This window comes from Rattus norvegicus, chromosome 19 (genome assembly GCF_021556685.1).
Source record: "Rattus norvegicus strain SHRSP/BbbUtx chromosome 19, alternate assembly SHRSP_T2T, whole genome shotgun sequence".
Classification (NCBI taxonomy): Eukaryota; Metazoa; Chordata; class Mammalia; order Rodentia; family Muridae; genus Rattus; species Rattus norvegicus.
The window spans coordinates 10,481,977-10,509,933 of record NC_141552.1 but is presented as its reverse complement, the minus strand read 5'-3'; the positions used below and the strand labels follow the sequence as shown (position 1 = coordinate 10,509,933).

The 27,957-nt window shown below is 51.8% G+C and overlaps 2 protein-coding genes and 1 long non-coding RNA gene across 15 annotated transcripts in view; 1 reads left to right on the top strand and 2 right to left on the bottom strand.

Moving 5' to 3' along the window:
- The window catches only part of Cpne2 (copine 2), a 37,635-nt gene extending 18,186 nt beyond the window's left edge, over nt 1-19,449 (top strand). Inside the window, 12 exon segments of one of the 2 annotated variants that reach the window (NM_001256466.2) lie at nt 1,303-1,374; nt 2,598-2,681; nt 2,796-2,885; nt 3,382-3,480; nt 3,832-3,918; nt 4,997-5,056; nt 5,673-5,806; nt 8,380-8,434; nt 10,994-11,045; nt 11,981-12,114; nt 17,567-17,803; nt 18,898-19,449. In NM_001256466.2, coding sequence (NP_001243395.1) covers nt 1,303-1,374; nt 2,598-2,681; nt 2,796-2,885; nt 3,382-3,480; nt 3,832-3,918; nt 4,997-5,056; nt 5,673-5,806; nt 8,380-8,434; nt 10,994-11,045; nt 11,981-12,114; nt 17,567-17,803; nt 18,898-19,005 — 1,212 coding nt within the window. In that variant the 3' untranslated portion in view covers nt 19,006-19,449. 2 annotated transcript variants of the gene reach the window in all.
- Nucleotides 559-5,138, bottom strand: LOC134483687 (uncharacterized). Of its 2 annotated transcripts, XR_015643746.1 has the most exons (3): nt 4,985-5,138; nt 2,200-2,459; nt 559-661 (listed from the first exon to the last, which is right to left on the bottom strand). It is a non-coding gene; the product is annotated as an uncharacterized LOC134483687 (long non-coding RNA). The 2 variants fall into 2 exon arrangements; XR_015643745.1 differs by lacking the exon at nt 559-661 and having other exon boundaries at nt 2,028-2,459; nt 4,985-5,136.
- Nucleotides 19,450-23,680: 4,231 nt separating the features above from the next.
- Psme3ip1 (proteasome activator subunit 3 interacting protein 1) overlaps nt 23,681-27,957 on the bottom strand; it is a 28,663-nt gene continuing 24,386 nt past the window's right edge. For all 11 annotated transcript variants that reach the window (XM_087594491.1, XM_087594494.1, XM_087594488.1 and 8 more), the window contains 2 exon segments: nt 26,614-26,678; nt 23,681-24,593 (listed from right to left, as the gene is read on the bottom strand). In XM_087594491.1, coding sequence (XP_087450617.1) covers nt 24,373-24,593; nt 26,614-26,678 — 286 coding nt within the window. In that variant the 3' untranslated portion in view covers nt 23,681-24,372.

Below are 27,957 nucleotides of genomic sequence, written 5' to 3'. Positions count from 1 at the left end.
CAGAGCCCCCACACATCCCCCTCCCCACCAATACTAGCCCCTGCAGCTTCTCCCCTGGAGAGCAGTTCTCAAGCACACGATGCATACCATGGGATGTCTTGGCACAATGATTCCGCCAACTGTAATGGTTCCCCCTGCACCTTGCAGTGAATCCAGCGAAGTGCAGGTTCTTCCTGTGGATAGGCAATTTGGTCCTCGGAGGCCTAGAAGGCAGGGCAAACCCCATCTCGTAGATGAGAGAAATTGAGCAAAAAGATTGCCCGTAGAACCTGGGATGCGCTGCTGAGGGCTCCTCATACTTCTGTGCACTCTCGCCTTCTTCCATGGCTCCCCACTGCCTTGTGGTCTCTCCTTCAAGCTACGAGGACCTGCTTTGCTTCCCTGCCTCCAAATTCTACCCTTTCTCCTCATGCCCCAAGTTCTGGGAAGCCAAGTCTATAGCACGCCTCAAATAGCCGAGATGATTCCCCGGGCTGTTGCTGCAGCCTAGCAGATACCTCCTAGCAGCACCCCACCTCCGTCAGAGTTCACGGTCAACTCTCAGGGCAGCCTCCTTACCCTTAGACTGATGCCGGCAGGGCAACCCCAGGAATGTCAGTAGTCCTACTCTAAGCTCAGGTTCCTTCTTCTGGGACAAGGGACAGTAGGCACATCCTGTCGTCTAGGTGAAGAAGAAGGAGAGAGAAATGAGTCTAGGGCCTTGGCCTGTTGTACGGGTGACAGAAGGCTGGCCAGTCTCCTCAGGTTAAGCCCATCTTAGAGGCAGGGCCCTGAGTCCATCTGTGGGGAGAGGCCCCTGCGGGCTTTTGGCAGTTGTGTTGAGGTCTGAGGGCCGTGGTTATGGGGAAGGCATGACGGATGACTAGTGGGAGGCCCCCGTCCTTCCCTGGACTTCAGTTCACTCAGCTGTGTGCACCTGGCTTCTTGGCAGTTAAGAACTCTCAGGTTGGAGAGAGAGTTTGAGGAAGCCTATACGCCCTGGTGCAGAACCTCTTCCTTTGGCTCATGACTGCCACCCCTGCCTAACCCCCATGTCACCTCCCCCTGTGTCCTACATCCCCTCTCCTGAGCCACTGGACTCACTTTCTGATTCCTCACCACCGGTCTGATCATGATCCCATCTCCCAGAGAATGGAAACAGAGGTTTAGAAGTCAACAGGCTGTTCTTGGTTCTCACGGCACTCCCTTTCTCTTTCACCCTGCACCTAGCCCTGGAGGATTTGGCCCTGGAAGGGTGGGGAAGGGAAGGAGCAGACCCCCTCCCCCATCCCCACCCCTTCTCTCACAGCTACAACCTTTCAGATCGCAGCCCAAGAGCTGTCAGACAACCGGGTCATCACACTGAGCCTGGCCGGCCGGAAGCTGGATAAGAAGGTAAGCCAGGCAGGGAGGGAGGGCTTCCATGAACAACAGTGTTTCCCCGGCCCAGGGCCCTGGGGCCTGGCCTCTTTGACTCCACCATTTTCATTTCCCATAGGGGTCAGGCTAAGCACTGAACCACTCAAGTCAGACCTTCTCCTACTCTTGTAGGGAGAGTGCCCTGCCACTTAGAGGGAGGCAGATTGTGAAAGGAAACCCTCTTGTGGCCCCCTTCTCTCCCAGGGCTCTGCTGTGATCCTCTAGAGTCCTCCTCCCATCCCCCTTTGGCCTCCTGGTTAGCTCACCCTCTTGCTCTCCTCAGCTTTATCAATTTTCTCATTTTCAAGTGTTGAGCATGGGAGTCACCATACCCGGTGCCCAGGTTAAGCCAGGCATCCTCCAGTCTCAGGCCCATTGAGACTGGGACCCTCTCTTCTCTCCACCTGGGACCCTCTACAGTGTCACCGTGTCCTTCCCACATTCTAAGGTTGTCCTTCTACAACCCTCTCCTGGAAACAGTGGCAGTGCCCTCCAGTTGCCTGTGGTCACCCACGCATGTGTGGTCCCATACGTCCTTACTTGACTCTATCTGTCCCCTTCACTTCCGTGTAATCTCTTTAGATGCCTTTTTTTTTAATGTACACAAAATGAATTTCTAGAGGCCACCGTGCCCTCTGGTGACTGGCGTCATAGTTTAATTCATTCATGATGTTTGTAGGCGTCCACAATGCTGTGGGAGATCATTGGAGAACGGCTTCCATAGTCAGCTCTCTTCCTCCCACCACGTGGGTTCTGGAAGGGCAGGTTCAAGTCCTAGGCCTTGATGGCAAAGACCCTTACCTGCCAAGCCATACCATTGGCCTGGATCGCACTTTTAGGCTTGTGGTCTCGTTCAAAAGCCCTTGGACCTGGGCTTACTAAAGGCATGGTGTTCTTGGAGCTGCCTGCTGCCGCTGCTGCTGCTGCTGCTGCTGCTGCTGCTGCTGCTGCTGCTGTACCCAAGGCTCGGGGTCTCTAGAGCACAGGAACCTTGCCTTGCTATGGGGCTTTCCTCGTTTCTCAGTTGGAAACACCAGGCCTCTGGCTGAACCTTGAGGAGGCTTAGGGGAAAAGAAGGGACGGACTTGTTGCACAGTACCTCCCACTAACCGTGAATCAGGGATGTGGCTGGGCTACACTCCAGCTCCCCTGAATCTGGGAGAGCCAGGCCCTCTCACACACGTCGTGCCTCCCCCCAGGACCTCTTTGGGAAATCAGACCCGTTCCTTGAGTTTTATAAGCCGGGAGATGACGGCAAGTGGATGTTGGTCCACAGGACTGAGGTAGGTAAAAGGGGCCTTGGGTTCCCATGACTCTGGTCAATCAAGCTTCCCCCGGGGGCGGGGTGACTCTTCTCTAATGGATCTGTGAGCACACTGCTCCTCCTTGCCCCTCAGGTGATTAAGTACACCCTGGATCCTGTATGGAAACCATTCACTGTACCGTTGGTATCCTTGTGTGATGGTGACCTGGAGAAGCCCATCCAGGTTAGTGATTCAAAGGCTGTGTTCCCCACCCAGCTTGTCCCACCTCCTAGTCCACCCCAGTGAGGCTCCTGGTATACCTGTTTGAAGCTCCTCTTGCTGAGAAGAGCCTTGTAAGAGGAAGCCTAGAGCTTCCTAGATTTGAGGAGGAAGCCCTAGATTTGAGGCCTGAATTCGAGGCCTGACCCTCAGGACTCATACAGGATCCTCACCTCCCTACAAGGATTGCTGGGTAGGATTACAGTGGGGCCTGGCCTGGCCAGAGGAGGAATGGATGGCCAGTGGATAGTAACCAGCATGGCCTCCACCCTTGGGTGGCTTCATTTTGCTTTCCTAGCAGTCATGGAAGGCGTCCTGCCAGAGGCAGCCCCAAGGTGAGACAGATCAGACCATGGGAGGGAATGCCTTACACAACAGACATGAAGTGTATTCAAGTGCTAACAGGCTGAGAGCACCTTCTGGGGACAGCTGTGGGGTGACCATGCTGAACCTGTCCCAGGTTATGTGCTACGACTATGACAATAATGGAGGTCATGACTTCATCGGCGAGTTCCAGACCTCTGTGTTGCAGATGAGCGAGGCTCGGGATGGTGTCCCGGTAAGATAAACATATGTGCCATTACCCCGGGGTCTCAGCAGTGACTATAAAGAAATCCAGGACTTTGGACCAAGCAGACAGGCACTCAATCACACCTCTCCTGCTTGCATGACCTTGAGCAAGATGATCCTCCCTGAGCCTCAGTTTTTCCTTCTGTTTATCGGGTGTTCGGGGTATGGATGAAGTCAGAGCCTGGGCACCTGGAAAGTGGTCTCAAGGTGGCCACCTAGGGGACCCCTCTGGAGGAGGCATCTACCCCTGGGTCTAGGCTGTGGAGGGGACTCTGGGGTCCTGGGAGGATGGCATCTTAAGACACCCCAGCTGAGCCTCTCTTCCTTGCCATGGCATCAGCTGGAGATGGAGTGCATCAATCCCAAGAAGCAGAGGAAGAAGAAAAGCTACAAGAACTCGGGCATCATTATTCTGAGATCATGCAAGGTGAGCAGAGGGTGCTCCTGGGGACTGCACAGAGGCCTCAGTCTCCTTGTCTGTAGAATGGGTGTCTTAAGAAGAGTGTGTACCAGCAGTCTCCAATCTCCTCCCTGTGCGGGAGGATTACAGTGAGATGATTTCCCAGGTGATTTTCTAGGCGGGGAACTTAGAGAACAACTTCCCTCTGCCCTGCAGGCTTACACTGTACACTGGGCACTTGGGGCAGAGGCCATGGGACTGAGCACCCTGGCTTCTGACATCAGTGAGGAACAAGGCAGCTATGGCTTCCCTGCAGAAATGAAACTGCCACCAAGGCTCAGAACACTGTGGCCAGGCCACAGTGTTGTCTTTTTTTCCAGTCTGGCCTGATTTCTTTCGTTGTTATTGTTGACAGGTTTCTCTTGTGTAGCCCTGGCTGTCCTGGAACTCGCTCTGTAGACTAGGCTGCCCTTGAAAACTCAGAGATCTGCCTGTCTCTGCCTCCCAAGTGCTGGGATTAAAGGCATGTGACACCACTACCTGGTTCGGTCTGGCCAGAATTTTAAGATGATCTATCTGCCTGTGCTGGCCATGAACTTGTCATCTTCCCAAGTACAGGGATGACAGGCCTCGGAGAGGGATTACCCCTTTAAAAATTTGCTTTGATTACATTTATCTGGGAGGAATCCATAATGTCACTGATTCGGAAAGACCAACATACTTTGCTGAGAGGAGACTGAGGCCTTGATGGCAGCCATGCTGCCTCCCAGCTTTGTAAACCTGCTCTGGAGGCCTTGGATGGGCGCCTTCACTCTGTCTTAGCAAGGGAGGCAGTGAGGGTTCAGGGAGGTGGCTGCCCAGATGAAGACCCGACCGTCATCCATTGGATGACTAATTGACGAGGGTGACCAGCTCTGTGAAGCTGGTCCTTGCCTAGAGTGGCCCTCATGCTCCGTGTTCCTCATCCACTCATGGCTTCTGCCTGAGAGTTTTGGAGTCTGTTGTGCTAAGATCAGACCCCCTTGGCTTCCTCCCGGGGAGCGCCAGCTCCTACAGGGACATTCATAGCCCCAGTAAGGACCCACTGACTCACCGTTTCTTCCAGATACACCGAAACTACTCATTCCTGGATTATATTCTGGGAGGCTGCCAGCTCATGTTCACCGTAAGGCCCCTCCCCATCACCAGCCTGTCCAGGGTCTTCCCCCAGGGCTCAGGCCTCTGCCACAGCAGCAGGGACTTGTGCTAAACCCTAGCAAAAACTTCCTTGGGGCAAGGGGTGGAACTGGCCTCAGAGGCAAGGGCATAGGGAGTTTGTCCTGGTGGGTGGCTGAGTCAGGATTGGCTGGGACCTGAGCAGGGCTACACAGGGCCTCCCACTCTACAGAGAAGAAAGGTCAGTTCCTCCCACTGGCCATGAGGGTTCAGTTCTCCACTTGCTCTCCTTCCGTTCACTGTAGCCATGCCTCTGTTCCTGGCACTTCTTTGTCCCCCCGAGGGCCACCTTTTCAGAGACCCTCCCCTGGGGCTTTCCACACCCGGCATTCATTGTCTTGTCTGGAAAGCATCTTAGGAATTTTCCTCCCATCTGCCTTTGCCCCTCCCCTAGACCGAAGTGTCTTGAACTTGGACACTCTGTATTTTGTTTCAGTCATTATCTTGGCTGTCCAGCCTGGGAAATGAGTAGACCCTGGGAAATGTGTCCACTAGACCCTCCTATTCCCCCGAGGCTGTGCCGGGGTCCGTGACCACACTGCTTGGTCGCTTTTCTCCTTCTGCAGGTTGGAATAGACTTCACAGCCTCCAACGGGAATCCCCTCGACCCTTCTTCTCTCCATTATATCAACCCCATGGGCACCAATGAATATTTGTCAGCCATCTGGGCAGTGGGACAGATCATTCAGGACTATGACAGGTACACATGGAGGTGACTCTGAAGGTCAGCTGGTGTCCCTTCACAGAGGGAAGCTCAGCTTTGTCGAGCTAGAAGGGTCCCAGGGATCTGCAAACCTCGGGATGGTGAGCGAGTGGCGTTCAGTTATTGCCCCTTCCGTTCCCCATGGGAGAGATTACCAACCGACTCTGTAGTCTTACCTGCCAAGCTCCAGTTCAAACTGGAATCTTTCTACACATGATGTACCTACCAAACATCCAACCGTCCAGTGAGAAAGGGAGTTAGGATGGAGATGAAAGTTGGTGGCTACAATTCGGCCTCTGCTCTCACAGCTAGGGAGACAGGCTGGGGTGAGACTTAATAATGTGTCTGGTCAGCACTTGGGAAGCAGAGGCAGGCAGATCTCTGTGAGTTCAAGGCCAAATTGTTCTACAAAGTGAGCTTAGGGCTATGTAGTGAGGCCCTGTTTTGTTTTGTTAAGAATGTATCTGAAGGGGGTTGGGGATTTAGCTCAGTGGTAGAGCGCTTACCTAGAAAGCGCAAGGCCCTGGGTTTGGTCCTCAGCTCCAAAAAATAGAAAGAAAAAAAAAAAAGAATGTATCTGAATATACACAGACGAGGACAGAGCCTTCATGGCCCAGTTTCAGGGGATCAAGGGCCTCAGGGATGGTCGTGCTTCCAGGCATTAAGAGACCCACAGCATGCAGAGCAAGGAAGGCTTCATAGTCAGGCAGAAGACCCCGATATCCACCAGGGCACCCTAGCCCTTCACTGGAGTTCAGGTTCAGCAAAACCCCAGTGAGCTCAGGACGCCATGTTGGAGACACTGTCTCCTGCCCATCCCCTTCAACTGGTCACCCTGCTCTGTCCTGGACCCTGGTGGCTTGTCTTCCACAGTGGCCAGAGTCTCTGATATAAATGTTGTATGAGTTAACAAATAAGACATTGTTCTTCTAGAAGAAATCACTGGGATTTGGAGATACCTGTTTACATATGAGGTCGAAGTCAAGGGAGCATTAAAGAGGCATCATGGGGTCTCAGGGACCCATCAGTGGCCCACGGAAAGAAGTAGCCATTTTGTTTGGACCTTGGAGGATGACTATACGTTTGTTAGGGAAAGCAGATTTGGGGAAGGCTATTTCAAATGGAATATGATGGTTGAGGTTGAGATAAAGTATCCTGTATGTTTGAGGAACAAAGAGGCCAGGGTTGGGGGTGGACATGAGGAACAGGAAAAAGAGGAACCTAGGCTCCGGGGCTGTGATGAAGGCAGGTCCTGGTTAAGATTTTAGGAGTGTGGAGCTGGGGATTTAGCTCAGTGGTAGAGCGCTTACCTAGGAAGCGCGAGGCCCTGGGTTCGGTCCCCAGCTCCGAAAAAAAGAACAAAAAAAAAAAAAAAAAAAAAAAAAGATTTTAGGAGTGTTTTTTCCCCAAGTGTGATCAGGAAGTTTGGAGCCTGGAACTAGTCCCATTTCATTTCACTGTGACTTAATGACCAGGGTCTTGGTTTGAGAAGGACCTACAGCAGTGGTTCTCAGCCTTCCTGATGCTTTGCCCCTTTAATAGAGTTCCTCAGCTGTATCAAATGACCCCCCAGCCATAAAAAGATATTTTCGTTCCTTCATAACTAATTTTACTACTATTATGAATTATAATGTAGATGTCCTTGGAGATAGATGTTTGCCAAAGGGGTCAAAGCCCACAGGTTGAAAACTGCTGATCTGTAGGGCGCTTCCAGGCCTACTGGTCAAAATCAAGCAAGTGTCTGCCCTAGGTACAGATGTATCCAGCTATGGTCAGTTGCCACCCAGAACTGGGCTTAGACTTGAGTTTAGTGGGGAATAATTCTAGAGGGGTGAATTTTTGCCCTCTGTCCCTGGGGAGTGCATAAGATGGGAGAGTGCGGCGTGAGCTCTGTGTGTGTGTGTGTATGTGTGTGTGTGTGTGTGTGTGTGTGTGTGGTGTGTGTGTATGTGTGTATGTGTGTGTATGTGTGTGTGTGTGGTGTGTGTGTGTATGTGTGTGTATGTGGTGTGTGTGTGTGTGGTGTGTGTGTGTATGTGTGTGTATGTGGTGTGTGTATGTGTGTGTGTGTGCGTGTGTATGTGTGTGGTGTGTGTGTGTGGTGTGTGTGTATGTGTGTATGTGTGTGTATGTGTGTGTATGTGGTGTGTGTATGTGTGTGTGTGCGTGTGTATGTGTGTGTGTATGTGTGTGTGTGTGTGTGGTGTGTGTGTATGTGTGTATGTGTGTGTATGTGTGTGTATGTGGTGTGTGTGTGTATGTGTGTGTATGTGTGTGTGTGGTGTGTGTGTATGTGTGTATGTGTGTGTATGTGTGTGTGTGGTGTGTGTGTATGTGTGTGTATGTGGTATGTGTGTGTGTGGTGTGTGTGTGTATGTGTGTGTATGTGGTGTGTGTGTGTGTATGTGTGTGTATGTGGTGTGTGTATGTGTGTGTGTGTGCGTGTGTATGTGTGTGTGTGCGTGTGTATGTGTGTGGTGTGTGTGTATGTGTGTGTGTGTGTGTGTGTGTGTGTGTGTGTGTGTGTTGGGGGTTGATGGTACTCAAATATTTCACATGTTCTTTTTCAGTGATAAGATGTTTCCTGCTCTGGGGTTTGGGGCCCAGTTACCCCCGGACTGGAAGGTGAGTATAACAGACTCTACCTCCTTTGGTTTAGGTGGGATTGGGGCTGGGACAGAATCAGAGGTTGGGGGAGCTCCAGGGTTCTGTCTTACTCCTGTACCTCCGTGAGTGAGACCAGGAGACAAGCAGAGGACGGTCTGGGACTCAGAGCACAGGGGCAGACCCCTGCTACAGGGCCAGGGTCCACCTCAGGATGAGATGGAGAGGTGAGGCACCCAGAGATGGCCAGGGATGCAGGACTGAGTGGGGGCGGTGGTGCAGGAGAGTGGATCAGGGAGCAGTCACAGTGTGGAGATCAGGAGAAGAGAGCTCGCTGGCTCCTGGGTGCTTTGCGCAAACCTCCACCTGATTGCCAGCTTCATTACAGTCTTACCACAAGCTGCAGAGGTTAGCCATAGTTCCCCTTTCACTGTGGAGAAGGCCGGCAAAGGAGGTTCAGGGAGGATAGAGTGCCCAGTGTTCTAAGTCACAGGGGAGGGAGAAGAGCTGCTCAGCCTCCCTGACTCCAGTGGATGGGTGCAATGGGAGACCTGTTTCGACATGGGGTAGACAACAGAGACAAAATACTGGACAGGAGGAGGGCTAGGGGCAGGTAGGTTTCAGATGCTGGGAAGGAAACAGGGGAGGGGAAAGGAACCATAGATGTCCACAGAGTGACGTTAATGGAGGGCAGGTAAGGACATCCCCTATGTCAGGAGGAAATCCTGGGTGCCCTCGCCTGGGAAGCCAATGAGAACGCAGGCCACAGAGTTGGGGAGTTTCTGTGGCCAGAGCCATAGAACACCATCTCATTTTACAGATGAAACAGTCAAGGCTCAGGACTGAAATGTGACTTGCCTGAGGTCACCTTCACCCTAGGGGCCTGGGCTCCAGGAGGGCAGACAGACTCTAGGGTCAGGTCCAAATTTGTTGCTTCCTAGAGGAGGAGTCAGTGGGGATGGCATGTCCCATTCAGCCAGTCCCCACTCTGGTCCAACCCTGTTGCGCCGCACACTTCTGGAATTAGCATGGCCTCACATCCTCTTAGCTTATTTCAGTGCTCATCTTAAGCATCAGAATAGCCCTGGGTCTGACACATGACCAATGGATATCCTGGCCCTGCACAGTGTGAGGTAGGATGCTGTGGGACCCAGACTGGGCCTCTGGGCAAACACAGATGCCACAGGGAGGCGGGCAGGGTGAGCCAGTGGCCAGGCCCAGCAAGAGCTTGTTGCTAGGACACCAGCCAGCTTCCAAAGAACTCAGCTGAATGAGATGCTTTCTTGAGCAAAAGCCATGGAAATGTCACAGGGCAACTCTGGGGGTGCTGGGGCTTGGCCAGGCTAAGCACCCAGTGGTGTTAAAGCAGCATGCTGTAATGAGGCTAGACAAGCATAGATGTTCTGTCCCCTCTCCTGCACTGCCAGAGTATACCAGGCCTGGCCCTCCCAGCCCTTTTTTCGGTCATTCTGCTACCTTAGCCCTGTCCCGTGAGCCTGACTTCCTCTCTTCCTTTCCACCTCAGGGCCTTTGTATGTGGCCAGCACCCAGACAGTTGACTTCCCCCTGGTTCATTGGCTCTTTGCCCTGCCCTGGCTCTGTCCTCACAGCTCCCAGTGATTTACTTGTTCTCTCTGTGAGGAGCACTCGGTTCTCTCCTGTTGTGCTAGGGTCTGGCATACAGTGGGTATAAAGTCCTTGTTTGTGAAAGGGTCACTTGTATTTGGGATCAAACCTAGTAACTCAGCAGCTTTTTAAAAAGTATATATATTTATTTTTAATTATGTGGGGGGAAGGGAGAAAAGGAGGGGGAGGGAGGGAGAGAGAAGGAAGGGGGGGAGGGAGGGAGAAAGAGAGAGAGGAGAGGGAGAGAGGAGAGAGAGAGGAGAGAGGAGAGAGAGAAGAGAGAGGATATGAGACTGCAGGTGCTGCCAGAGGCCAGAGGCATTAGTTCGTCTGCAGCTGGAGTTACAGGTAATTGTGAGCTACCAGATGTAGATGCTGGGAACGAGACCCAAGTCTTCTGCAAGAGCAGTGTATGCTCTTTATCACTAAGCCCTCTCTCCAGCCCCAGACTAGGAGCTAGGACTCATGGCAGGGATGCCAGGCCCTTGGGGATGCACACAGCTTGCATGTGACCCACTCAGCCCCATCCTATGGTCTGATCCCTAGGCTAGCAGTGAGTGGTAATTAGCCAATCCCAGTAAGCTGAGGGGTGTGAGGTAGACTTCGGTCTAGCACCTTGCCTGGTGCTAAGATTGGGAAAGCCTTCAAGGCCCAGGCAAGTGGCTCCCAGGACGCAGAGAGGGAAACAGGGGCATTCCTAGTGTTCTAGAGCCCCACTGTCCCTGGGCCATCTCTGTTCCATTTAGGAGATCTCTTGGCAAGGAAGGTATGGATGCACCCCCTACTCCCAGAGGACAGTGGACTGGCTTATAAGGTCTCCATTTGTTGTGAAGTTAGGGAGGCAGAAGTGGGATCAATAACCCTAGATGTGGTGAAGTGAGAGTGACACCTCAGAGGGGGCTGGCTTTGGGGTGGGGCAGGATGCTGCCTCTCAGCTTGCCTTCTGATTTCTAGGTGTCCCATGAGTTCGCTATCAACTTCAACCCCACTAATCCTTTCTGCTCAGGTGAGTGTGGTCCCAGCCTGGAGAACAGCAGGCAGAGGGAGGGTGGGGGATGGGATTCCAGTTCCCATCCTTTCTATTCCATTCCTGTCATGCTTATTTAGAGGGACAGGTGAGGACTGTGGAGTGTGGAGTCATACAGTCCTGGGCCCAATGTTAACCGCTGCCTGTTCCTGGCTGTGAAGCCTTGTAGAAGTGACTGCACCTCTCTGAGCCTTTACCTGCCCCACGGAGGTGTGGTACCTGCTTAGCTCATTTTCCTGGGTGAATGAGGACATAGATGAGAATTAGGGGAACAGGTGGCAGAAACGCTGTGTAGACCAGGAAGGCAGCATTACACAGCTGCTCTCGTTCCCTGTTTGCCCCTCTCAGAAGAGCCTTGATGGCCAAAGATAAACAGCGGCCTGGCAGGGAGGGGCAAGAAAGAGGAGGGAAGTGACTGCAGGACCCACCCCTTCTGTACCTCAAGACATTTCAGAAGCTGAGAGGAGGAGAGAGGATGCTGAAGGGAACGAGAAGGACATCCGTTCCCTTCTGAGGGCTCCTGAGGCTGGGCCAGGATGAACTCCACAGAGAAGGAAGTCTCTCATGTCACTGCAGGGCTGTCATGATTTGGGCACAGAGGACATCTCCTGGCCATAAGTGAGATCCTGTGCTCCGTGGGCTCTGGTTTAGCACAGATCCTCCAGGACGTGTCTAAATTCAGATTGGTCCACGTCAGCCCAAGCCCAGGAGCCGTCTGGCCAGGAGCATAAGGTTGTAGAGCGTTGGCTGGTCATGACAGCAGGTATTTCCAGTGCACCTGGTATGGAAGGAGCTGTGCAAGCCCCACCATCCTCACTAGCAATGGTGGGGCATTCTGGGAGAACATGAAGTAGATGCTTTGTCAGCAGCAGGATGGGGCAGAGTGTTCTGCTGACCCAGGATGTCTTCTGCAGGCGTGGATGGCATCGCCCAGGCGTACTCAGCCTGTCTGCCCCACATTCGCTTCTATGGCCCCACAAACTTCTCCCCTATCGTCAACCACGTGGCCCGGTTTGCAGCCCAGGCCACAGAGCAGCAGACAGCGACGGTAAGTAGGCAGCAAGGGTGTGTGCGTGCTGGGATGAAACCAGCAGTGGGTAGCGCTCTGCCCAACAGGAGGGAAATCAGAGTGGGGTGTGTGCTTATCTTCCTACCAGTGTGGGGCTAGAGAGGGAGATATTTGACTTCCCCTCGTTCCCTTTCCTGTCCAAGTGAGGTGCAAGCCTCTATAGGGTGCTGTCTATCAGGTTCTGAGGAGGCAGGATAAGCCCAGTGTGATGAGCCTTGCTTCCTGGAGCCCTACTCCAGACAGAAGTGTCATTGGTGCTTTGCAGGAAGTGAGACTTATGACCCCAGTCTTCTGGGGGGGGGGCGCTGGCCACTGTCTGACCCCAGTGGGCTTAGGAGCTGGCCCCCTTTGGAATACTTTGGTCTAAAGCCTTACAGGGCCTTAGGTCTAAAGGCCCGGCCTCGGGCTCTGTAGTAAGACTGTGGTGTGGGGTGTCTATGATGTGGCAGGTGACCAGCCTGGGCATCTACAGTGCTGTTCATCCCAGCACTTCCAGCAGGGCTATGTGCCAGGGCTTCCTCCTGGACTTTTCCTCAGACTGCACGGTGACTCACTGGCCCTGCAAGACCATCTCTGTGGCCCTATTCTGACTGTGCCCTTCTTGCCTCTGTTACAAGTTAGCAGCCTCTTGGCCACATGGTCCAGGGCTTTCTGTACTCAGCTTACTATAGACTGTTAGCCTGGCACAGTACTTGGTGGATGACAGGAACACGGTGCTCTATGAATAGATGGGGTTAGGTCAGTGAGACCATGTCACTGCCTATCCCAAAGGGAAGGCTCTGCACCATGAATAAGGGGACCACTGTGGGCTTGTTCAGAGGAGGGAGGTGCCTGTCACTGGGGAAGCAGAGGCTGATGTCCCTGAAGTAGCAGCAGAGAGAAAAGGAAGGGGAGGGAATGAGAAAGGAGAGGGCCTAGGGCTGGCGCTGGGAAGGTCCAGGTCTGTCCTAATTGTCTTGACGGCAGAGAAGGAGCCTGCTGTAGTCACGTGCTTGACATCTCTTTATGTGTGCCCAGAGAAGATCAGCGTGTCCAGCTTGTGTCATGAGGGAACGTGCCTGACTGCCTGAGGAGGTTAGCATTTGATAATCCTGTTGTACCCACCCCCAAAGGCCTTGGAGGACAGACAGTGGAGTTCAGGGCACCGTGTCCCTGGAAATTAGGAAGTATACTGAGGTACGGTCAGCCGGGAAGGGGCTGTGCTGTGCAGTAAAGTAAATGACCCCTGACTGAAGCAGCTGAGAACTCAGGTTCCTGCTTTCCTTTAAGCCCATTTCCTCCAGTGCAGTGGGAACACTGACCCCCATGTTGATGCAAAATGGGATGGACAGAATGGACAGAAACTCTGGTGCGTGAGGCCCGGCAGGGATAGTTTTGTTGTTCTCTGGTTCCTGAGGTTGCTGAGATTCGATAGCTTGGGTAGGGCCGAGTAAAAGGGCAGCCTTCAGCTTCACTGCCCATTGAAAGAATACCAAGTTCAGTGCCAGCAAAGTTGTTGGCTGCATGAATCCTTGAAAATAGGCCCGATTTCCCACTCAGGAGAAACCGTCTGGGCAGGGACATGAGCACATTCTAGCAGTGTGCCAGGCCCCTGTCTCATGCTGTACCTGCTGCCAGCCAGGGGTCAACTGGGCAGGAAGTGGGGTCTGGAAACAAGTGCCTTCATGACTGGGGAACTCCTGATTTGCAGCGGCCTTGTCCACCCCCCGTCCCTTTACCAGTAAGGAGAACCTCACCTTCGTTCTGAGCAAAAGGACTTGAGACCTGGGCCCAGACACTGTTTGAGACCCTTCTGGGATCAACCCTGGTAGATTTGGTTTTACTTGCAACTCTAAGCCACCTCTGGCTTCCCAGCCTAAGCTATTACCTCCGAGGCCTTGGACTTCAGCTGTGAGAGTAGAGCCTGGGGTCTCGGCCACCGCTTCCACTCCGAGATCCAGGAGTAGATACAGACTTTTCTACCACATACCCTGACCCTCTCCACCAGAGGAGGCGAGTGGAGCTGCGGGGTGGCTCAACCTCAAGCTGAAAGACCTGGTTCGAGCCCCATCTCCCCCACTCCCTGGTTGTGTTACTAGAACAGGTAGTTTAACACTCTGAATTTTGGTTTTTCTCCCCTGTACAACAGCATTCCCATCTCTGGGTGCTGCAGAGAGTCACCCAAATGGGCGCGTGCGCTGTTCAGTCTAGAGCCTGGCACGTAAGACAGGTCGGTTGTAGGGACAGGCACGGGCATCTCTCAGGCTAGCATCTGGTAGCGCTGTGCCCAGGGAGACCCGCAGCCGATAGAAGTAATTGGGGGATTAACCAATGCTTCTGGTTGGCCATGTTTTGGTGTTGGGGGATGTAATGTGGCTTTGCCTTCCACGTCCCCTCACGTATGCACACAGAGCACACACCCACGTACAGGACACGGAGAGCAGGCGGTGGTGTCTCTAGCACCTTCCATTCATTATTTCTTCCTCGGGCCTTTTCTGAGCCTTTCTGGGCAGCCCCAAGGACACTTGGATGAGTGAGGTTCAGCTTTTAGGGGAGTTAGCTGGGAGGCCGATGCAGGAATGTCTGCCTGTGATGGTTACAGTCCAGGATTGCACAGGTGGCACCTAAGCGACAGTGGGCACAAGGAAGGGGTGGTGCTTAGAAGGGGATATCCAGGCTTACACTTGAGAGATTCTTAAGAGTGGGGGGTGGGTCTTGGTGTGTGGGTATAACTGATAGAGTCGTGTGTAAGGAGATTGTGACGGAGTTGGCGAGACTCAGAAAGCTCACTATCTCCCACAGGACCTTGAGAGCTGTCAGATACTCTAGGTTTCCTCCCGAAGGTAGTGGGAAGCCACCGGAGGTGGGGGTAGGGGTGGGGTAACAAGCAGGTTTGAGTGACCTGATGACCTGAAAGTGGCCTTGCTGGAGTACAAGTAGCAAGCCCCATCTCAGCCCTCAGCAGCCAGCTTTTCAGAAATTACCCGGAGGTGAGTGCAGCTTCCCCACGCTGCCTAAACCATGGGGTCAGGCCAGTTTCTTCCAGTCATTCGTGCCGTGGGAGGTGTAGCTGTGCAGTCCTAGCCCCGTGAGGCAGGCCTGGAATTGGCAAGAGATGCTCTGCTCTTTGAAAAAGCTGGGACTTGGTTCCTGAGACCTAGATGGAGAGCCAAGCCCCTGACCTGCAATGTGGGCTGGGCTGTCAGGAGCACCTAGGGTGTAGGGAAGGTGTGTGCGGAGGGACAGCACAGTAGGGACACCAGGGCTTCGGAGTCCCTTTCCACCCTCCGCTCTTGCCCTCCACAGCCCTTCTGATTTGCTCTGGGGGCTCTGGGTGTAGTGGTGGATCTTCGAAGCTTTGGTTTTTGACGGCCATGGCTTTGAGCAAGCTGGCTGTGGCACCCAGGAGTGAGGGCTATAGCTAGGGCTCTGGACTTTGCCTAGACCACTATTCTGTTCGTTCAGACTCACTCCAGGTTAACGGGTGACAAGGGAGCTTTTCCTGCCAGGCTCACAGCGACCAGCCACCCATGCAGTGGGTGGCAGAGGACAGCATGGCACTTTGTAGTCAGGCAGATTTGGGCACGAACCTAGAACCTGCCAGTTACCTGTTACGGGACCTTAGCAGGTTGTGAAAGCTCTCTGAGCCATCGGATGGCCTCTAAGCCAGACTGGCAGTTAGGTTGTCTGCTAAAGGTCTTCTGTTTTCAGGCACCCCTTTGTCCTTCCCGCTCCACCTGCAGCCTTGCAGGGACCCAGGCTCTGTATTTCTGCATTCACATCCCCCCCCCCCCCCGAAGGAAGGCAGCAGGCTACAACAAGGAAGGACGACCACAGGGAGGTGGGGGCACATGTCTGAGCTGAATGGAGCTTGCAGACAAGCGCTACCTTTGACTGAGCAGCCAATTAAATCTTTCCTCAGTGTCAGGCTTCTTCCTGCCCTTCTCTCTGCCAGCCGAAGTCCCAGGAATATTGCCCCGAACTGCCGGGTGGGTGGAGTTAATGTGGATAAAAGCTGGCTAGGGAAGGGTCTGGATGGATTGGTAAAACCAGGGCTAGGGGCTGCCAGCAGCAGCTCTCTACCGCTGGGTTCAGGCTCCATCTCCATGGCAACAAGTATCCCCAGCCAGGGGATTGGTCTCTTAAAGGCACAGCATTAGAGCTGGGGTGTGGAGGGTGAAGCCAGTGTTTGCACAAGCCCACCATATCCTGACCTGACCTTGTACTTTGGAACAGAAGAGGATGGGGTATTCTGGAGGCTGGGTTTGTATTGTCCACAAGCTGCACAGTCTTGACCGTGGAGAAGGTAGCTTCAGGCCCACCAGGGTCACAAAGGTGGCCTTCCCTTAGCTTCATGACTTATCCCTTTGGCAACTAGTGGTCAGAGGACAGAATTAGAAGGCGGACACCCCCAATGGTAAATCAGCACAAGGTTCCTGTGTTTATCTCGTGGATAGGACAGAACACTGGATTCTTCTGAACAGGGCCACAGTAGGTCAGGACAGCCCTGGGGTGAAAGTAAAGGGCTGGCCACCTCTGGATTGCCCTGACTGTTTCCTGTCAGTCACCTCCCTTCTCCACATCAAGTCATCCGGTGTGCACTTTATCCTTAGGCAGCTCATGTTCATTATTCAATGCATTTTACCTGAAATAATTCCTAAAGAAACGCATCTTGCTAATGAAAGTTTGGTGTCATTTGTCATAAATAGAGGGTAACAGGGGGTTGGGGATTTAGCTCAGTGGTAGAGCGCTTGCCTAGGAAGCACAAGGCCCTGGGTTCGGTCCCCAGCTCCGAAAAAAAGAACCAAAAAAAAAAAAAAATAGAGGGTAACAGGGAGACACAGGGCAGTGGTGTTAGGCTCTATCTGCAGCCTATGAACTTCCTACCTTCTGTTGATGAGGGGGGTCAGTGAAAGCCGGAGACCTGATACCAGTCTACACCAAAGCTGCCTCCTAGGCAGGGTGACCACTGACTACCTACCTACTCCTGCCCTAAGTGTGACAGCCCTGCAGCCTAGCCATGACCGGGATCCACCTCAGAAGTGACGGACCACGTGACCTGAGCTTAGCCCCTGAAGGTGTCTCCTTCCATGCCAAGTATGGAGCTAACAGTGAACGAGTATTCCTGCCCACAAAGACAGGGGAGGTAGGCCAGCCGTAGAGGCTGTAGGCTAGACTGTGTTGCTGTGCAAGCCTGGGCTTGTCAGGCGGCTGGCACGTCAGCTCTGAGCTTAGTAACTCTCAGTTTAAAGGTGATGAAACAGAATCTCGGCAGATTAAGTCTTAGTGGCCAAAGCTGTGCTCACAGTAACTGGCAGAGCCCGGGGCCCAGCTTCAGAACGGGCCAGTCAAAGATGTCCAAGGTGTGGGCAGTTTGCCTTGAGGATTTGGAGGGGAGGGGAGGGGCGAGGCTGCTCTCACACTCATCACTTGCCTCACTCTTCCCTTACAGCAGTACTTCATCCTCCTCATCATCACTGACGGGGTCATCAGTGACATGGAGGAGACACGGCACGCCGTAGTGCAGGCCTCCAAGCTGCCCATGTCCATTATCATTGTGGGTGTGGGCAATGCTGACTTTGCAGCCATGGAGTTTCTAGATGGGGACAACCGTAGACTGCGCTCACATACAGGCGAGGAGGCAGCCCGGGACATTGTGCAGTTCGTGCCCTTCCGAGAGTTCCGCAATGTGAGTGTGGGCCCTGGTGGGGAGGGGGAGAGTGGCTGCAGGGTCTCCAGCAGAGCTCACTGGTCCCTCTCAGATTCCTCCCCCTGTACTGTGAGCTTCTGAGGGCCCACGGTGAGTTAGGCGCTGTCACCTTGCCCAAGATAAGGCCACTGTGACACTGTCACCACTTCTTTCCACAAGTCAAAGGAACCCAGGAGTGGGGGCTAATCCAGATTATGGCTCTAGGTAGTGTCCTGGGTTAAGATTACCCAGAACACTGAGGCAGGCTGAGGTGGGAGAACTGAAGCTTCCTGCCCTTTCCTCTACCCTTACTCTGCAGATGGGAAAACAAAAGCCGAGAAACCCTCCTGTTAGCCTGGCTTTCTTCCCCCAAATGTGGGGATGATATGATATACAGTGGTGGCCAGCCTCTTCCTGAAAGTGTCTCTGGCCTTGCTGAGTGAACTTTGAGCAGCTGGCCAGGGTTAGCAGAATGACCATGAGATGCTCTGTCTCTTGGATGGATCCAGGACTTTTGGGTGGCATCTGTGTAAGGCCAGCCTAGGTTCTGACTCCTGTGGGATCAGTAACACATTGCCCAGCCTTAGGAAGGCTATGAGTTTCCTGAGCCTCAGTTCCCTCAGCTAAAGCCTATGGGTTCGTCAGGCTTAAATCCTGGGATCCAGCCTTGGCAAATGGTGGCCCAGTGCCCACCACGTCTCTGCCTAGGATGGTTTTGTCCCGCTTTTTGGCTTCCTAGAACAAATGTGGGGCATTCGTTGGTCATCTGTTGCTATATGGGACAGTGACTTGACACTTTCCTGAGGCTGGCTGCATTCACTGATGCTTCTCACAGACTGACTGTTGGTCAGGAAAAGCCTCAGGTTGAGGAAGCTAAAACACCACTTCTTCCCCCCCAAATTCATCCCCTAAGGTCTTTTCCCCATGGAAGTCACTGCTAGTGGTGGGATTAGCATTCGGGCTGAGCTGAGGCCCACTCATTTCAGAGGGCCCTGGCCCTCAAGCCCTGTTATCACAGCTCTGGGATGGTGAATCTCTCACCTGCTCATTGATCCTCCTCCTCTTTCCTGTTTCTCCCCACCTGGATCCCACAGGCAGCCAAAGAAACGCTGGCTAAAGCGGTGCTTGCAGAGCTTCCTCAGCAGGTAGTGCAGTATTTCAAGCATAAAAACCTGCCCCCCACCAACTCGGAGCCTGCCTGAGCGCGGGACCAGCCACAGCATGCCAGCTGAGCCCCCAGCCTCCCCAGGAACATGCACGTTCACCCTGCTTCCTCGTGGGTGGCCTTTTTTTTTTTTTTTAAACCAGTCCACATTTTTATTTTTTACAACTGGACCTCCACCCCAACTTCCCCAGCCCATATGGGCTCCCTTTGTCAGAGTCAATGATGATGCTTCCAGGACAAAGCAACTCCCTCACCCCGCCCTCCTGCCACTCTAAGTATTGAATGTACTTTGTATAATTTTAGTGGAATTATTGTTATCAAAGAGAATAAAATTTTTACAATCGTAACCGGCTTTTTCTAAGTAACTAGCTGCAAGAAGGAATGTATCCCTACTGTGTACTTTGTATGGTGGTCTGCTGTTTTTATACTGTGACTATGTTCTACTTGTCAAACTCAGGGTAATAAAGGAGTTTCAGATGTTGCCTGTCAAGCTCCTTCCTTAGTGAGGGTCAATGGGCACTCACTGATTTGGAAAAGAAAACCATTAGGAAGACCCTCATCCCCGCCCCCTTTTTGAAGGGTCAGTGTGATCACTTCCTCATGGGGACATGCATTCCCTGTCGCCAGCAGTGATTCCCGTGACACTGGTGCAGGACACAGCATCCAATAGTGGGTGCCACTGCCCACTTTCTCCCCCGGATGTAGTAGGCAATGTCTTCGGTGTCAGGACCCTAAACGAGGTCATGTCTGTTCCTGCTGCATGTTCCTCTTAGCACACACCTCCTCTTCATGAGACTGGCCCCAGACCTCCTCCTCAGTCCTTCTCCTCCACACCCGTACTCTATTGATGAGGAGTTCTCAGCCTTCTGACAAGCAGACATGCAACTGGAACAGTGAACATTTCTACTTTGTACCACGTGTCTAGCTCCCTGCACCAGCATCGAACCTTCCACAGCCCTCCCATGATCTTGCAGAAACAGGGAAACACAGCAGGCCTACTAAACAGACAGAAGGCAGATGGGAGTGTGGTGGACCACTGTGCATGCATATCCTACCACCCTCAGCATCTCCGAGGGGCTTTTCCACTCAAGCTGCTAATGACCTTACCCTGTTCTGTGGACACTAAGCCTTCTCTGCCTTCTCCTCCAGGGCAGTCCTTCCTAGATGCTGGAGTTGGTCAGCACTGGGCAGATCCCAATCTCAGGAGCCACAGTGTATGTGGTAGAAATGAGGAGCACACTTCTGTGGCCACCAAATGCTTTTGTTTTTTGAGACAAGATCTCAGTATATAGCTCTGGCTGCCCTAGAACTCACCATGTAGACCAGGCTGGCCTTGAACTCACAAAGATCATCCTATTTCTATCTTCTGGTAGCTAAGACTAAAGATGTATGTTACCACATCCAGCCACTAACCGGTTTAGCCAACAAGGGAGTCTAGCGGATATATCCAGGTAGGTGACTGTGTAGTGTTGGAGTCAGTCTCAAACACACACACACACACACACACACACACACACACACACACACACACACACACACACACACACAGAGAGAGAGAGAGAGAGAGAGAGAGAGAGAGAGAGAGAGAGAGAGAGAGAGTGTGCAAGAAAGACAGCCTTTAGGCATAAATACAAATCTGATTCTGTCATATAGCAGGGCAGCCCAGGCGAGTCACTGGGCCTCTGGGAATTTGGGGTTCCTCTATAGAATGTATAGAAGGGCTGGCTTCAGAGTGCTTTTTCAGAATGAAAAACAAATCCACTAAAACAATTCAGCATGTCCCCCAGCTGCTTGATCTGTACAGAGCAGGCCTCAGTGGTGTCACAGAAACAAGAGAAGCCGGTCTCCCATGAGGCCTTTCTGTGTCTCTTCTGCTGCTGGGGCCAGGACCGTTAATGCTATTCCGACTCCCTCTGAAACTACTCCCCCAGCAGGTAGGGGAACAATGCCAGCCCCTGACAGTCATTAGGGCTGACTGTGATGCCAGTTGAGCATCACGCACCGAGTACTTGTATTCCATTGGCTGCCAGGAGTCCAAGTAACTGTTCACTACCACTGAGCTCTCCTTCCTTTCCTGGAGGGGCCTAAGATAACAGCTGAGTCACATACCCACGGCAAGGACATTTGAGCCAAAGAATCCGGAGTGTGTAAGCAATTAACATTTAGCTAACTGGAGCTAAGGCAGAAGCTGGCGGAGTGGACAACCAGATCTGACCCTTCCAACATGTCCGTGTTCTAGTTACAAGTGGGGATGCCAGCACTGTACAAATCTGTGTGCAGCGTATTAATACACTCTAGATACCCGACCAGACCTGGGAGGCTTCTAATCTAGATGGTTTACATATGACCATAGCAAGTTGGTATTTTTCGTGTTTCCTAGGTGAAGGGCCTTGTCTGGCTGTCATGAGATCACTACGGCATATCTATGCAGGGTGGACAGATGCAGTTCTCAAGGGGCTGGTTCAGGCAAACCAAGCTTTTTCCTTAAGTGAGGAGCTGGCCAAAAGGGAAGCAAAACAAAACAAAAAGAGGGGAGGGGCTCTAACAAGGTACCTTACTGAGTAGTGGGTGCTCGTGCATGAGAATCTTTCTCTCTGCTGGGTCCTGAGACCTCTGTGCAAGGCAGGAAGTCAGCTACCTGTCTAGGTCCAGTCATATCAGCCTCCCAGCTTTTTATAGAGAAATAGGTGACCTGAATTTCAGGTCTCTTTCCTCCCCACCCATGTGAATGGCTTCAGGTAGACAAATGTCAGGAAGAGACAGGAAGGGCATGGGCAATACTAATACAACTCAAGACAGTTCACTGTCTCCCAGGTAGAGCTGGCAACAGATCGCTGGGGCTTTCCCCAAGAGGTCTCAGAATCCCAGGAATTCTGCCACCCAAGATAATGTACAAGGTTCAAAGAAACAAGTCTAGTAATGCAGGCAGGAGCACGTCTGGTGGGACTGGTCCATAGACCCTCCTCAGAGGTCAATGTCTGCAGATGCTCAAGAGCTGTCTGTGGAATGCTGTCTGCACAGAGCCTACTCATGCATCTCCCTAGACTTTCAGTCATTCCTAGCTTACTCAACTTACAACAATTTACGATGTCTGGACCGTGATATGCTACAAGTTGTTGTACTCAGTGTTATTTGTAGGGAATAAGAAAAGTCTATATACGGTCAGTACAGAGAGAATCTTTCCTTCAAGTATTTTTGGTCCCTGATTAATCTGACTCCCCCGGAGAGACCTGCCAAGGTACACAAATGACTGTGTTCTGAGGGTCAAGGTGGGATTTTCTTCTATCTCTCTCTGCTCATTCTGTTCTTCTGTGGGAGGAAACCATAGCTGCTTCCCTTGGTTGGCCTGCTTTGCCATGGAAGTGGTGCTTCGATTACAGGCCCCTACACCATGGAGGCACAATGAACTCTGGTAAAAAGGCCACCAGAAGGACCAAAAGTGACATCACGGTTGGGTGCAGCGGCACTCACCAGTGATCCTAGCATTCAGGAAGCTGAAGTGAAAGGATGGTGAATTTGTAAGCCAGCTTGGGCTACACACTGCTCCGCAATCAGCTTCAAGTGATGAGAGGGCTGTAAGCTCATGTGGCACAGGGCAAGAGCTAGCTTGACAGGGCTAAAAACTAAAGTTAATGGACAGTTTTAAACCCTGCAACCCTGCCGTCTTCTTTTCAACATCAGGAGGCCATGAGGTAGACCAGTTGGTCTGAAAAGTCAAGCTATGTGATGCTGATGACTTTGATGTCTTGGTCTGCCTCCTGAAATGGCTCAGGGTTGCTCTGGATACAGGAACGAGCTTCGAGAATGACAGCACAGTCGTAGGAACAATGATACAAAGAGGCAGAAGGTGCTTGCAGTTTTACCTAAATGTCTTGTTCGTCAGGAGGGAGCTGACAGGCCTGCACTGACAGTCAGAAAAGATTAGTACTGGGAGGCTCTGCAAAGGATGCTCACAGGCATCGACGATGGTGGAGGAAAACCACCATCTGCTGGTAGGCACCAGTGTCAATACACTGGAAGGGGAAAGGAAGGGCTGGATGAGATCCAGGGCCCTCTCTGCCCACGTTAAAACTGAGGAGCTTCCTCTGCCTGCCAGTATTTCAGTGCCAACACATTCAGTGTCTCGCTCGTCTCACACCCATAGGAAGGGAAAAAACAATGGATGCTGAGACCAGCGAGAAGAGAACCTCTCAGGCTCATTCTGAAGCAGGACACACAGACCTTTCTCCTAACCCCTAAGCCCTGCATACCTATTCCCTTCTTATCTCCCTTCCGCCCTCCCTCTGTCCTTCCCTCCCTCCCTCTATGAGACAAAAAAAGGCAAGAGCCTGCTGCTTTTGGCTGCTCATAGCCCAGGAACTGGTGTGTGTGTGTGTGTGTGTGTGTGTGTGTGTGTGTGTGTGTGTGTGTGTGTGTGTGTGTGTGTATGTGTGTGTGTGTGTGTGTAGGAGTGGGGGAAGGCACACTGGATAGAGGAAAGGTAGTGAGCAGCACCTTAGACTGGCTGGAAATAGCTTAGGTCAAAAGCTGCAGTGTATGTGCAAACAGCAGTGCTTTGGTGGATTAGAGTACAGCCGTAACGTGCAGGCAGGATGTCCCACTGGTTTGCAGTCTGAGGATTCCAGAAACTGCCAGGCATTAGTCATCTCTTTAACACAGCTATCAGCAGTTACAGTTTCTGGCTATGATTCAGTAAGTTTGCTTTTCTAACATTCAGAATCAAACTAAATCTTTTATTTCAAAAACAAAATCAAAACAATTTCTCAGGGAGAGAAGGTGGGCAGAAGATGGACACGTCCTCATTATCAGCTCCCTCCTACCTCCTCAGGCTGGATGGAGAGGGGAGAACATGGAAGAGCGTCACCTCAAGGGCTGTAGTTGGCTCTCAGCCTTGTGGGTGTGGCCTGCAATCTTTACTGAAGTCACCACAACACCCAGGAAGGGTTAGTCCCAGGGGAGAGAGCTCCATGCCACCAGCTAGTCGGCCCCTTTCTCTATGCCCACACACAACATGGCAGAACCAGACCGCCCATTCATCTATAACAGAAGATGAAGCTAATGAAGCCCTTCCTGTGCTGCTAGGTGAGGAGATAAACGAGACAGCAACAGGACACACGGAGTCCTTGCGAGCAGCTGTGCCTGTCCTTACCGTCAGTGACATTTCTGAGACAGCCTGAACCCCAACTCCTCATACCAACGGGACAGGTTTGTTCATCTGCACTCGAGTATAAAGAGAAATCAAACCAAGTGTGAGCCACAAATGGACTGTGACACATTTCTGAGTTAGGTTAAAATGTCACATGGACACAGGAAGCAAGTGAGTAAGTTTTTTGAGGGCGGTGATGCCGAGGCAGAACTGGCATCCAACCCTCTGAGGAGATGCTCCCTGTGGTACTGTCAGGAGCTAGGGTGCCTCAAGGAAGGTGTTGGTTCGGAAGATGGAGGAGACGATCTTCCCTGTAGCGTTGATGGTGCCTTCGCTGTCTGAACTGGATTCGGAGTCACTGCTCCCAGAGTAGGCACCCAAGCCAGGAAGGATACCAATGCACACAGCAGCAGACGGGCAGTGGAGGGAGGGGGCTCCACTCAGAGAAGAGCTTCCCAGAGACATGCAGGTCGGGGCCTCTGCAAAAGGAGGACAGAAGTTAGCCATCACCGTTCCTAATGCTAAAAGATCATCCCCAGCCTGGACATACAGGACAAAGCCTAAAAAGAACAAAAGCAAAACCATGAAAAACTGATGTGAGCAGGGGAGTCTTGCTTTTTTACTGTAGTCTTCATCCCCTTTCTAAATAATTATATATATATAAAACATATTGCTTTTAAAAGGGCAAATATAAAAACTCACAGAGCATTCTGGCCACTGCAATCAGAGCGGAGCCGTCCTGCCCATCTCTCTCACCCCCTCAGTGTCTCTCCAATAGAGGAAGAGCAGAGCCGACCTGCCCATCTCTCTCATCCCTCAGTGTCTCTCCAATAAAGGAAGAGCGCCACAGAAGCCCTGGCACCTGCTGAGGGACAGGGTGACCACTCCATAGAGGACCCTTGAGAGGTGACCTCCCAACCACCACCACCATGGGACATACTGGATACGGCACAAAGTAGGCCATAATCTGATGGGAGTTAATGTCATTCTACAGTTTCCTTGCAAATGGCTGATTTGGGGGGAGGTGGGCAATGGTAAAAACCTGACGGTTTTAATATTTGAGGCATGACGAGAAGTTGTACAATTCACTCCTCGAGTGCTTGTCGTGTTAATATGCACCACACAGAATGCTTTCTGAAGCGGAGAATAAAGAGTCGAGTTCAGAGCTAGGAGGGCTGGAGCCTATGGGAGGATGGCACTGAGTACAGAGCTGCCACAGGAGCTGGGGCCACTGTGACCCTGAGTCGCTTATGTCAAAGGACCAGAGCCTCCAATTATCTAGGAAGTTTCCAGAGAGAAAAGACTGCAACTCTGACAAATTTCATTCCAAAAGCAGTTAACAGCCAGAGAACAAAGCGCTGCCCTCTAAGCTCACCATTTGGGAGATATTTCCTGCCAACTCCTGCCTTTGCCGGACCACATTGTCATATCAACTCAGCACAGAAAATTATGACTAGTGAAATGTTCTTGGAATGCAGGCAGATGGAGAGCGAACACAGGCCACCTTGTACATTTGCTGGCTCTGCACAAGCTAATTTTCAGTGGAGAAGCTGAATTTCTGTCAGGGTCGAGGCTTCCTTCAGGAGGACCAAGGCTTTCCTTCTCCTGCAGAGGGCAAGACTGAAGCAAGCTTCAAGTATAGCCAGTTTCTTCTAGGGTCTCTCCTTCTAGCAAAGGAGGGTATTTCTTGGCTAGCATGCAGGGACAAGAATGCAGGGACAGGAAGAAGGCACTTAGAATGACATATGAAACTGCGTCTACATGTGTTAAATAGGTTTGGATGGACACATATGAATTATGCAATGGTGTTTCTCTGTGGAAATGAAAGAGGGTGGAGGAAGCTGATGATCCTTTTTAAAGGTACAACTACCATCCCTGGAACTGAGGAGAAACAATTTAAAAACCATCCATGATTTGTTTGAGAAAGGAATAAATGAAAGCCCTGTTTTATAGATGACAACTGAGCTGAATTCGATCCTCAACCCCACAGGTACGACTAAAAGCAAACTCTTGAATTCCTCATTCCAGCCCGAGAACACTCCCCTTTACCTACAATTTCATGCTACCTAATATAGAGGCAGATTTCACCACATAAGAAGTCACCACCTTCAAGAAAAATAAGACTCCTGAATTCCATTAGGCTCATTGCAATTCAACCATCAGCAGAAGCGGGGCATTCTGTCTGCCACAGGAGAAATCAAGAAACTTGACATTTGGCAAGACAGAGAAAAACCTTTTGTGAGCAGAGGTCATCTGACCAGGGCTTATAAGCACTCCTGGGAGGACTCAATTGTTATGTATCAATGCTACTGGTTTGTAACACACTACCTTTGTACAGCAGCTGACATATTCACGGTAGAAATTCCTGCTTAGTATAAAACAGTTTGGCACTAAGCTAAGGCACGCTTGCTTAAAGAGAAATAATGCATCCCTTTACACGAGATGCATTCTTCCTACAGTTCTCATCCATCATGGGTAGAATGAAGGGGCTGCACCCACCTTGAGCCTTGTCATCTGGGTCGGGGTCTGGTTTCAGTCTTTTCACACTATTGCCACTCTCTGAGCTGTAACAGAAAACATGGTGATTTGAGTTATGTTGATTCTTAGGGATCAACACAGAGAATCAGGGCACCAGAAGCATTTATGAGAGTCTGGGGTAGTCTCAAGGAGCTGGGATGATTGAAATGAAAAGCCTTCATTTCACTTCGTAACCTCTTTTCAAATACAACATCTGCTAGAAAGAGAACTTACCCTCCAAACGAACCCAAGGCCACAGCACGCACACTGCCTTTCTGTCTTCTTGATGGATTTCAAGAGCATTTACACTTTTCACAATGACAAAAATATAAGTTTTTAAACGAAATATTTTTGATAACATCCAGAGAAACCAAAAAGATTTTCACTAAAACAGTATCTCAGGAACACATTTCAATGGAGAAAGACCTTACAGCAGAGGAAAAGCCGGTGCTGTGAGTCTAAACAGCTATCTCATCGCATGGGCCAGTCTAATTTGTGGCATGAACACAATAGGTCCTGTGGCCACTGTACTACATAGAAGAGAGCAAATGTAGCACAAGATCCACAGTCCCTCTGTGCGGGGACTTGTGCCGGGAGAGTGGAGTGTGTGTCAGGAGAGTGAGTGGAGAGTGAGTGGAGAGTGAGTGTGAGTGGAGAGTGAGTGTGAGTGGAGAGTGAGTGGAGAGTGAGTGGAGTGTGAGTGGAGTGTGAGTGGAGAGTGAGTGTGAGTGGAGAGTGAGTGGAGAGTGAGTGTGAGTGGAGAGTGAGTGGAGAGAGTGGAGAGTGAGTGGAGTGTGAGTGGAGAGTGAGTGGAGAGTGAGTGTGAGTGGAGAGTGAGTGGAGAGTGAGTGGAGTGAGTGGAGAGTGAGTGGAGAGTGGAGAGTGAGTGGAGTGTGAGTGGAGTGTGAGTGGAGAGTGGAGTGTGAGTGGAGAGTGAGTGGAGAGTGAGTGGAGAGTGAGTGTGAGTGGAGTGTGAGTGGAGAGTGAGTGTGAGTGGAGAGTGAGTGGAGAGTGAGTGTGAGTGGAGAGTGAGTGGAGAGTGAGTGGAGTGTGAGTGGAGAGTGAGTGGAGTGTGAGTGGAGAGTGAGTGTGAGTGGAGAGTGGAGTGTGAGTGGAGAGTGAGTGGAGTGTGAGTGGAGAGAGTGGAGAGTGAGTGGAGAGTGAGTGTGAGTGGAGAGTGAGTGGAGTGTGAGTGGAGTGTGAGTGGAGTGTGAGTGTGAGTGGAGAGTGGAGTGTGAGTGGAGAGTGAGTGGAGAGTGAGTGTGAGTGGAGAGTGAGTGGAGAGTGAGTGTGAGTGGAGTGTGAGTGGAGTGTGAGTGGAGTGTG